At 37.3% G+C, this 12,040-nt stretch overlaps 1 protein-coding gene across 1 annotated transcript in view; it reads left to right on the top strand.

The window, feature by feature from the left end:
• Positions 1–12,040, top strand: part of rraga (Ras-related GTP binding A) — an 84,625-nt gene that overhangs the window by 42,099 nt on the left and 30,486 nt on the right. The window contains 1 exon segment of the mRNA XM_056472092.1: positions 7,589–7,676. Coding sequence (XP_056328067.1) covers positions 7,650–7,676 — 27 coding nt within the window. The 5' untranslated portion in view covers positions 7,589–7,649.

The raw sequence follows: 12,040 nt of genomic DNA, 5'->3' as shown, positions 1-12,040 counted from the left end.
AGGCCGGAGCATGTGTGCATCATAGGGACAATTAAACATTCAATTAAAAAGAAAAAAAAAAAAAAAAAATATATATATATATATATATATATATATATATATATATATATATATATTTTTTTTTTTTTTAAAGCCCTGTTAAAATGGTGTTGATAAAACTATGACAGGATTTAGAAAACAATTAAGTCAAAGCTGTTGGGTTATTAAAAATCATCATCAATATTGGTTAACACAGTAAACATTTAAAGAAGTGTGAGCAGTGGCGTATTTAGGCATGGGCAAGTAAAAGCTTTGAGATACGATTTACTTTATGCAAGTGTATCAATTTACTACAATCCCTGAATTAAGACGTTAGAGGCCATTTACATTTGGCGTATTTTGCATGCGCAAGTTTGTTATTCTCTATGTGCAACGGTGGTGAAAGCAAACTAAAATCGAAATGAAAATATATAAATCAGTGTTTAACCTATGAATGGTGGAAAAACATATTTTTGTAATTGTGTATCCGCGTCTCCACTTTTGCCATGGCCTCTTGGTTTTAACAGACTTATTCTTCAGGTTTTTCCCCAAACCTTTTAACAAAAAAATTCTTCTTTCCCACGGCTATTGCAATTTATAGCCAAGAATCATTGATCATTAGGTTATCTCTATGATCACGGATCATAAAGATGTCTACAGTCGTTCTGTTTCAGACAAATCTCTTCAAAGTGTTTCATATTCAACTCAAATCAAACGCGGCGCCGCTCGCACTGTTCGCTTGAAATGCCGTGTGCACCGCCAGCCCAAATCATGCAAGCAGAAAACCATTCCCGCGTGCCTCACACGCTGCTTTGCTCCCGGTGTGAATACCGCTTGTTTAGATGCACGCCGATAAAATACACGCCGCTTATGTACTGTGAAACCGAAGTAACTTTTATGCAGAGGTGTCGGCACGCAGTGAGCTTTGAAAGTCGACAAAACTAAAGTTATAATATTATGATGATCTTATTTTGACTATATGGCTATGAAGCAGAAAGGAGAGATGATGAATCAGAGAGGTAAGACTTAAAACATTAATTCTCAGCCATGAGTCGAGTCTAAGACAGATAATTACATAAAATATATTTTTTTCTATTCTATAGAATTGTTTTTAATATTCAAGCAAAAGATTTCTCAAGAGATCTTAGCACATCACTCCAGTTTTGTCTTCAAAGTTTTCCAGTTAGGCTACATGTAGGATTGATTTTTGTTATTATACATTTAGAATAATAATTGTATAATATTAATTAATAATAATAATAATTATTATTTATTTCTAAGTACATTTCTAAAAGCAGGTGGTTCGCCCACTGTGCCATTTAAACTAGAACCGCCACTGACATGAGGCATGTAGGTTTTCTACATGATGCATTGTAAATAAAATTAATCATAAAGCCTAAAGACACAACATGCAAATGTTATATTAAAAATTGTGTTTATCTACACAAAATGCATGTGAGCTTGAACATGTCAACCAGAAAGTAGTGGATGTGGTTCTCCCGTTGCGGGGCGCTTTATAACAATGGCAACTGAAGGCCCGCAGAAAAAAGAAACCTACATTATTTTACAGTACTATCGTTTTCAATGTGTATTATTATTTTTCTAAATATTTTGGATCCGTTTTTAAAACTATAACCTACCTTTCTCTATATTGTAGACAACAACAATGAAAAACACACGATACTCTGCATTTCAGTTATTTTATTATTTTCTGACATTTTTATCAAAACAACATTTTACTTCAGCAACATCAACAGATGTGGATAAAAAAAAAAAAATTTTTTTGATGTTAAAGGTTCGCAAAAATAAGTTTCACCAAAACTTAACCCAACGACTGTTTAGTAGCATATAGCCTAGCTAAAATTAGAAGCTAGTGTAATTTGGCTGCGTAAACCTAAAATAAAAATGCCTGAATATTTTTACCACAGCTATAAAACTTAAAGATTTGGTAAAATTACAATTCCTTCAAAATGATCAGTTAGTGGAGGTAAATAAAATAAAGCCGGCCAAATTTAACTATGCTGCTTAAAACAAAAACAGCCTGAATATTTTACCATGCATGGCTAATAAAACTTAACATAAGGAAAGACTACATATTTTTATTCAAAAAGATCAGTCGGTCTACATGCTCTGATGAAAACCGAGTGTGAAGTCTATTTACAATTACACCGGCGGTGGGAAAAAATGTGCTCAGCAGGCACAGAAGTTGCTGGAACAGCCAGGTACCACTGGGCAAGGGTGCTTAGCCTTGCAAATCGAGACTCATTTACTTTGCACCACAATAAAGGATCCGGTGAAACATCACTCATGCCGTAGTCCTCGCCGAAAAGAGTGTCGAGGCACAGCGCGCACATGACAGCTGAAAGTATCACACACCAGACGAGCACATTCGCATGGTATTTAAAATGAAACTATTCAGATGGCGCTCTGTGGCGCGGCAGAAATATGAAGTGTCCGTCGTGGCTGGGCACCGCTGTATACCCTGATAGAAACATACATTTAGAATCCTGAAATGCATGACGCTGCATGGGCCGTGGTGCGACGTGGCACTTCTGGTGTGTGACCCCCTTTACTGGATCTTAGGACTTGCCTCTAGACCGCAACTCCCTGCAGCCATAACCAATCAAATATCAAACTACCACCCAAATACTAACCAATCAGAAAGAATGAAAGGAATTTAATTTTAGAGCCAATCGATTATCGTTTTCATGCTCGATCATCGCTGATGCGTTCGATTAATCGAATAATTGTGCACATCCCTCAAGTCAAATGCGATCTGTGCCTCTATAAAAATAAGATATTTACTGTCTGTCCACTGTGCTTTTCAAACACTGAAGTGTTTTAAGTGCATGCATTTGTTAGAAAAAAATATTTAGGAAAAGTCAGGGTGTGATGCGCGAGTCTCGATGTAATCTGTATCTGATGAAAACTCTGTATCTCTAGAAATCATGAAAGGCGATCTGTAGCATCATGCAAGCATCAGTTTGTTTTAGATGTAATTATTGCTTTCACATGCGTTGATTTGGTTATTACATCGAGAATAACATAATATCAACACAACATTATGACGCTCTGTTCAGTGTAACAGTCCATGACATTAACAAACAGCAAGATCAGCCCTTGGTGGTTTATAATACTTGGATTTGTGTAAAAAGCTTTAAAAAGCTTTAAATTTGCGCTTTTTGAGAAGTCTCTATCAGTTGGCTGATGGCTCTTGAGATCACGAGACAGTCACACTGCCTGTGTTTACTTAAGACAGAAACAGCAGCTCATAAAACAGCAGCTAGTTCATAAAAATAAGGTTTCAGATCTTATCATTAACTGTAATGTTTTAAAATCCCTTGAATGTTTTTAATCTAGACAAAGCGTCTGAGAGTAAACCAGTTCTAAAGAGTACCCGGCTACTCCTTCACTAAAAATGAAACCTAACACAAGGGATAACTTGCTTCATTTGTGGTCCTGTACTGCCCTCTCTTCACTCTCAGAAATAAAGGTAGCTGTCACTGGGGTGGTACCTTTTCAAAAGGAACAAATTTGTACCTGAAAGGTCCATATTATTACCTCAAGGGTACATATTAGTACCTAAAAAGTACAAAAGTGTTCCTCTTAAATTTTTTAGGTACTAATATATACTTTTGAGGTACCAATATGGACCCTTTAAGTACAAATGTGTACCTTTTGAAAAGGTACCACCCCAGCTCGTGTACCTTTATTTCTGAGAGTCTTTTAACCTATCTTTTTAGCAAAGCATACACTCAGTGCACCACTTAGTGGTATGATACATGAATGTGCCCCACGCAGGTTTTTGCATCATTTATTTACACTATGAACAGCAGCTACGCTAATTATTCTCTTTATTATCTATTTCCACCTGGGGATACTCATCCCGAGGCCCTCAGACTATGCAGCGCCACTGATTCGATTCAAGACCAGCAACGAGATAATCCCAAGGTTTCCATAATCCTGGACCAGGCTGTATCCTGAGCAGCTGCTGTGGTGGTCGTGGAGGTGTGGAGAGCATGAGACTGATTCCTGTGACGCTCTAGAGACAGACGGGTCTTCGCTGAGGTCCAGCATTCTCCAGCCTCCGGCGCCTGGACTGCAGCTCTGCACAAGACGTTTGGCCAGAGGAGAAATAGTCGTGCCCAACTGAGCCTGGTTTCTCTCTGGGTTTTTTAATTCTTCACTTCAAGTCTTTTCCTCACCACTGGCTTGCATGGTTCAGGATCTGTAGTGCTGCGCATCGATGGATTTGCTCTTTAGTGTTTGGACTCTTAGTAGTGATTATTAAACCACACTGAACTGAGCTAAACTGAACTTAAACACTAAAAACGAAACAATTTACTATGAACTTCTATGTGAAGCTGCTTTGACACAACCTACATTGTAAAAGCACTATGGAAATAAAGGTGAATTTAATTTAAATGAAGTGTTGGTACGCTCCTACTTTATATCATTCTCATTTGTAGTCCTGTACTGCCCTCTCTTTGAAACTCTTACACATCACTCTCCAGCAGGCAAATTTAACAATAAAAAAATTATTTATAGGAAAACTGTAATTTATGATTACTCTAAATAAATATAGTAATAATCTTATACAAGATGTTAAACAGATCTTTTGTCAAAATGTGGGGATTGTTTAATTTTTTATATGCTAATAAAAAAAAAATTATTAATGTCAAATTTACAATTTTTTTTAATCAAAAACTTCTCGGGATGAAGAGATATAGCTACAATCTTGCATGTAGAAGGCACCGTTTTTCAAACTTTAGGCTTTATAGCATGAACGGCCTAAGAGGAGATGCGTTTACTTTGCGTAAATGTCATATTAAAATTTATTTAAAAAAAAAAACTATATATCGTATCCGCATGAGGAGATACAGCAACAATCCTGCATGCAGAAGGCACCTTTTGGCCAAATTTGGGCTTCATAGCATGAACGGCCTAGGAGAAAAGGCGCTTGCTTTGAGGAATAATAATAATATGTTTAAGTAGGATAACGGTATGTTGCCAGCTAACTTCAGTAAATTGCATATATATAAATAAATGCCTAACACATTTGTTTCAGTTTGTTATTTGCATACACGACATTAGAATGTTTAGTCATATATATATATATATATATATATATATATATATATATATATATATATATATATATATGACTAAACATTCTAATGTCGTGTATGCAAATAACAAACTGAAACAAATGTGTTAGGCATTTATTTATATATATGCAATTTACTGAAGTTAGCTGGCAACATACCGTCATATATATATGACTAAACATTCTAATGTCGTGTATGCAAATAACAAACTGAAACAAATGTGTTAGGCATTTATTTACAACCTACATTTACATCTGATTTAGGTTCACAACTTGCATCCTACAACATGTGTGTCCAGAGTAAAAGCTACTCAGTGAGGGAGAGCCCCAATCTATCACTCGACTGAGGGTCCATATTGAGCATCTCATCTGCAGCGTGAAGCAACACAAGCTTCACAAAAACAGTCATCATCTCTTTCTATTACAGCGAGCATCAACCAGCTTTATACAATAGTTTGCTTTCTGCCCATTAGCAAAGACTTGAGGAAAAGATTAAAGATGAGATAACATTTGATGGGTAATCATGAATTTATTATTAAAAAAAATAATATAACACTTATACTGTACATAATTTATACAGTGTTGCCTGCACGGCAGGAATATACATTTGTTAATGCAATAAACATTAATGTTCAATGTATTAATACAAACATTAAAACATAAATAAGATCAAGAGTAAACATTTGCAGCAATGTAAATATAAATAACTTTAGATACTTGCTCTGTACTTATAAATATGCAGGTTTTTTTTGTTCATAGAGAATAATGAGGTGGCCACCTCCACACGTTGTACCACCTCCATCTGTTTTAAGTATCAAAAATAGAGTGAATGACACACCCCCTCCAACTCATTTTCAACAAGGAAAATATGTACATATTAGTAACCAGACATTTGCACTGCAGTAATGTAAATCTAAATTATTTTACACATTAATGTTAAACATTTCCCTTACAGTGATGCGTAAAAATGCAATATTAAACAATTATCAATTTAAAAGCTGTGCGAGTGTGTGCTTGTTTAAATCTGTAGTCACCTTGGCAGGTAAAGAATGAAGAAATGGTCAGCTTCCTCTCGAATGATCTGAAACATTTTGATATCTATATAGATGAGCTAGATCATCATGTCATCTTGAGCATAATTAACCTCCTACTCAAGCTATGTAGCTTTTCTGAGTTAATCTCTCCTTTAAGGACACAAAGTACACAAACATGTAAAAAGACAGATAGATGGATGGACAGATAGAAATGATATAACAAAAACTGTTATGAACCAGACAAGACAAGCATTTAATTGCTATTCTTATATATAGCATGATGATAATCACCCTCAAAATGATCAATGAAACTCGAAATGTAGAGTTTGAACATCTTCTCTTTGCGGTTTAGTGTAACAGCTCTATGAATGAATCGATTAAAGTCTTTCACAGTAATCTGAGGAAACGCTTATAAACAGTGAATGTAATCTATCATCCTCTCTTGCATCATCCGTGTACAGTGATCGTGGTCCACTGTTACTTAAAGAAACTACAAAACCACCTAGCACAGTCCTTAGCTTAGCTAACAGCCTTGAACATATTAAAAACAATAACTTACTCACTGATTTCTTGATGCCTCCAACGTCGTGAGCTGCCCTTTGTCCTGTGTGCTGACGTATGAAAACGTCCCATCTCATTGGCTTATTTGCAGGTCTTTACATTTCCGTAGAATTGATTATATTTAACAAAAATCTTTTTATAAATGAGTAAAAATAAGAAAACCTAAATCGTAAAATAATCATAGAAACTATTCTTCTCCAGCCGATCCCGTTGGCTGCCGGCATTGTTCATTGGTCAGGCATCGGCCAATGAAACGGCTTTAACATAAGCTCTCAACGCTTGTTCCGCCTCAGAGTTTTGATTTGTCCAATGCCTTGCACTGATATTAATGAGCACCACAGCATGTAAAAGTTGAAACTGTATTATCTTGACATACCATCTAAAAAAACAGCACAGAACCCTTCTATGGGATCAAAATCCCACCAAATGAATCGTTGTCACTGTTTAAAAAATAATAATCATAAATTGTATAAACTTTTTTTTTATTTACGCTTATTATTTTTTTGAACCGTGATTGCTATACATTTGTTGGGAATTTGATCCCATACCCTATCCCTCATAGTGACATCACTTGCAATTGCATTATTAAGTGCATGTGTGAGCATGCATGTCTCAGCTTGGTCCTTAATTAATTATAAATTGAGCTATAATTCGTTATTAGCATAGACTTCATAGAAATTGTTACCAAGCTTTCCATTCCAGTTGAACTTTTATGAAATTGGCATTTGAAGTTTCCTCATGCTATATAAACTGGACATAAAATAATTTAGGTTTCATTTAAATGATTGTGGGTTTGTAATTTTGAAATATGTTGAATGATACTTTGCCAACCAAAACAATGAATGTGATGATTATGGTCTTTTTGCAGTTTTTGATCATCTGTGGAGAGTGCATTGATTGACAGTGGCAAAGTGACGTCGAGCAGGGAAATGTCCAGCACAGCCATGAAAAAAAAGGTGAGTTTAATTATTATGCAGTACCATCTGTTGCTTGTTTCTCTATTTGTTACACAGCATTTGTTACACAGTTCTCCTATTAACAATTGATGCATTTCTTTTCAGACCATTTACATGAAGTGTAGATGCTACAGATCTGTTATATTTTCAACCAGTAGTACAAATGTGTGAAATGGTGTTGACTCTGTGTGCTGCATCAATCTTAAAAGTTAAATGGTTTCTCAGTCTAGTTCTGTAGGCTACACAATCATGGGGAAGATGGCTGAATTAACAGTTGTGCAAAAGACAACCATTGACACCTTGCACAAGGAGGGCAAGACACAAAAACTCATTACAACAGAGGCTGGCTGTTCACAGAGCTTTGTGTTCAAGCACATTAATAGAGAAAGTAAAGGAAAATTACTTCCAGGAGCCCCCTCTGATCAATCACCTCTGACCCCATGCTACATGTATGGCTGTACATGTAAGGGTGTAGCGTATGTGTATTAGTCTTAAACCGTCATGGTTTGGTTTATGCACTCCGATGAAGAATACAGTTCACGACAAAGAATACAGTACACATATGCCAATCACTGGAGTTGGTGTGGTAGAACACAGCATTGCAACAACTTAGCAGCCATTCAGAATGAGTGCTCAGAAGTGGTTCCACCATGATGTTGTTGTCATGCCAACTTGCTTCCCATAAACATAAGCTCTCAACTAGGGATGCTCATTTCGAATAATTTTGCCAACCGACAACTGCCGCTCGTTGACCGAATATTAACCGTTAACAGATTAAAATTGAAATATTATTTTATTTTTAAAAAAAAATTGACGTGCCTATTTTGTGTGACACATCAAATATTGCTATTTGAAATACTGATTTATTTTAACGTGCAAACAGCATACAGAACATAACAGAGCATCTTCACGCACCTGCTGTGTTTTCACCAGCATAGAAAAAAAGAATAAACAAAAAAAAAAAAATCAGATCACAAAACGATTTCTAGATTACAAAACGAAAACACTGACTGAATCCTTTTTAAGAACTGGCTTAGGCTGTTTGTCTACTCATGTTTTTTTCCGTCAAAAATAAAAATATCAGGCTACCTCTAATAGATCGGTCCATGGAAAAAATGCATTTAAATAATGCTCCGCTGTTAGTATTATATTACAAAACCTCTGTCAACATTTTTATTAGAAGTCATTAAGATTGTCTTAATTATTGACTTATTTCCTCTCCCTCGCGGTTCATGTGTGCATGCGCTGAGTGTAATAAAAGACAATAACAATGAATTATCATTATGCAAAAATCAAGAAAACCTTTGGTAGGTATTGGTAGGTTTGATAGGCGATTAGGCGATGTAGGCTATTTAAAAATGTAAATTATATAAAAACTCTTAAAAACTGTAATATTCCCAATGGAAATAGGTTGGTTTGTTGGTTGTAGTGTACACTAAATCATCAATAGCCTATTTGTTGAGTGTATGATGCGGCTCCAGGCAGCACAGAGGCAATCAGCATCAGCGCTGGTTTGACAACTCGTCTTTGTCAAACTGTGACCAGAAATTCTTTCATCCTTCTTTCATTTTGCTTCTTTGGTAAAATACATCTGTAGGCACGTGTGGTTACACTTGCTACTGTTTCGCGAGTTAACAAATATCTGTTGCTCATTTTGGGGCCTATGACAGCGAACGGGCTTTTCCATTTCAAAAACGCGAGGCGCACCTCACTGCCTTTTTATTTTGACAAGAAAAAAAGAAGCGTGGTGCTCTTTTTTTTATGTCACAAGGAATGACTGAATCAGCGAAGCCGTATTATGTGCGAGTGTTGCTGTCAATGTTGTTATAATTGTAAATTTTAATAACATTATGATATTCAAGATTTGAAAAGTGACACAGCTTTAGATAACTTGAAACTGTGACCACAAGTCTCTCCTCCATCATTAAAAGTTTGCCGTAGTCGTCTTGACAACACAAACACTGCTGTTACCTCAAAGGAAACCCCGCCTCTGCTTTCATTTGGTTAAAGAATGAAAAAGACGCGACTGAGGTAACATGCTTTTTCCGCTCGAGCACACATAGTGCGCAACGGAAAATCGTGAGGCGCGCAGGGTGCATAAGCAGCGCATAAAACACTCGCGGCCGTTAGTAAACCATTCAAAAGATGCCCCTCTCAACGCAAAAAGCGCGGTCGCTTTTTTTCAGCGCCACCTTGTGGCCAAAAGTTCTAAAGAAATTTTGAAAATCACTAGTAACTTCTCCTACATTGACCGCAGTGTCATTGTTATGAGACTGCTTTTGTTATATTCCCTGGATAATTCTGCAAACATTGAGACCACATTTTCTATTTTTTTTTAAACTTCCGGTCCGCCATTTTGATTTAATTTGGAAAGCTACTTTTTATGAACTCCTATTAGGCCGTTGGTCCGATTTTCACAAAATTTGACTCTGATCATCTTCAGATGCTGAAAAAAAAGTTATGGAATTCATGTCGATAGCTTTAATGGTTTTTGTTTATCGCACCGAGAAATGTGCTGGCATGATGGCAAACTACATCTGAGGCTGTATCTCTGCAATGCTTAAAAGGGCACCTATAGTAAAAAATCGACTTTTCAAGCTGTTTGAACAGAGTGTATAGACCGTCATATTGGGGTGATATAAACACCACCCAGTCCTTTTTTTTTTTCAATTTAACAACATAAAAACGGTGGACCTATTGGAGCGGTTTTCAGAGCAACCGCAACTTGACATAGGAGTGCGGTCCCCCCGCCCACCAATATTGATTGACAGACGTGCATCACCATATCCTCAGTTTGTTGTTTCACGTCTGCCATTTTCAGCGTGTGAGTCAAAACGATGTCACTAAAGGAACACCCTTGCTCTATTTTTAGATGTAAGGCTCATTGGGCTCAACACAAGATCAACATTCAGCACATGATCGCTCTAATCGGAATGTTTGCAACTTTAGGTAGGTTTGCAAACATGTATACTTTTCATTGCGTCTACCTTAAACTTCAGCCGTTTGCATTTTTCGCAGTCACAGAAGCTCCCTGTGATCTTAACTAGGTGCAGCTGGAAAGTGCGAGCGCGTTGCCTCACATGCGTGTCTCTCCATTGGAAATAAAATAACGAACTTGCCTGCAGGTCACACACCAGAAGCATCGCTCTGCGTGGCAAGACGCTCAGCATCGTGCCAAGCAGCGCCATGCATTTTAGAATTCTAAACGGTGTATTCTCTCGGTGCACAAGCTCGGCACTTTAAACTTGCACACAGTTGGCTGTAAAACTATACAAAGACACATAATTTTGTACTCTCTGCTTGGTCTGTGTCTGAGTCATACATACTTTTTAAGCACCGACCGAATCGTCTCGATACTACAGAGTATCGAAAAAATCTTTTTCGTTCGGTACCAAATTTCGATACCCAAGGGTATAATCTTGTCAATGTCAGTGAGCACCACTTGGAGAAAACCTGCATCATTAACGTGCCCTGATCAAATGCTGGTGATTGGCGGCGAGGCTGTCTTGAAAATAAGCAGTTTACGGTGGTTACGCCCACTTGCGCAGAGCTTGTCAAATTGTCAAACAGACATCCAAAATCAGTTAACTTTTAGCACTTCTTGCTTGTGTACCATTAAAGTTTAAAGCCCCGTTTACACTGCAGATAAATGTGACCCAATTCCGATTTTTTTGTTCATATGTGACACAGATCGGATCTGTTTGATGACCGTGTAAACAGGAAAAAAATGCATGCATTCGGATATTCAGCGATCGGTTTCAGGTCTCCTTCATATGTGGAAATAAATCAGCTATAAATCGGATATGTGACAATGCGACTGTCATGTACACAGGCAGATCGGATTTGAGGCGTTCTGTTCTGATCATCAGTAAACTTGTGACAACGTGGTGCTTCTCCACGGTTCAATGATGTAGAAGGAAGAGCGTGTGTGGAGATTCCGACGCGGTAAACAACAACAACAGAGGAAACATGGAGGAAAGTGATCAGTCGCCACAATTTGCTCCTACCAGACCTGAGATCTCTCTCTCGTACCCTCACATTCCTCTGAATGATGGAGTACATTATAAAGCATATGAACGATTAGCTAAAGCTGGGATGACGCCCCTTTCACACCTCCTCCACCTCAAAATCATTTTAAAGTTGGGCGAACTTCGTGTTGTAACTTTTGCTTTTTGTCGCTATTAATACATTCACAGTGGGCTACACAGAACAACTTTATTCTCTCCAACAACACCAGTGCGCACACAGGAAAAGGCTACATTAACTACACACGCACGCATCAGGGCCATACCATTACGTAAACTGCGTGGGGGTAAATCTGGACTGAACCATTCACTGCTTATACTATGCTTCACATATTTCAC

This window comes from Danio aesculapii, chromosome 14 (assembly GCF_903798145.1).
Source record: "Danio aesculapii chromosome 14, fDanAes4.1, whole genome shotgun sequence".
NCBI lineage: Eukaryota > Metazoa > Chordata > Actinopteri > Cypriniformes > Danionidae > Danio > Danio aesculapii.
Note: the sequence above shows the minus strand (reverse complement) of the source record. Positions and strands in the feature narration are given on the sequence as shown.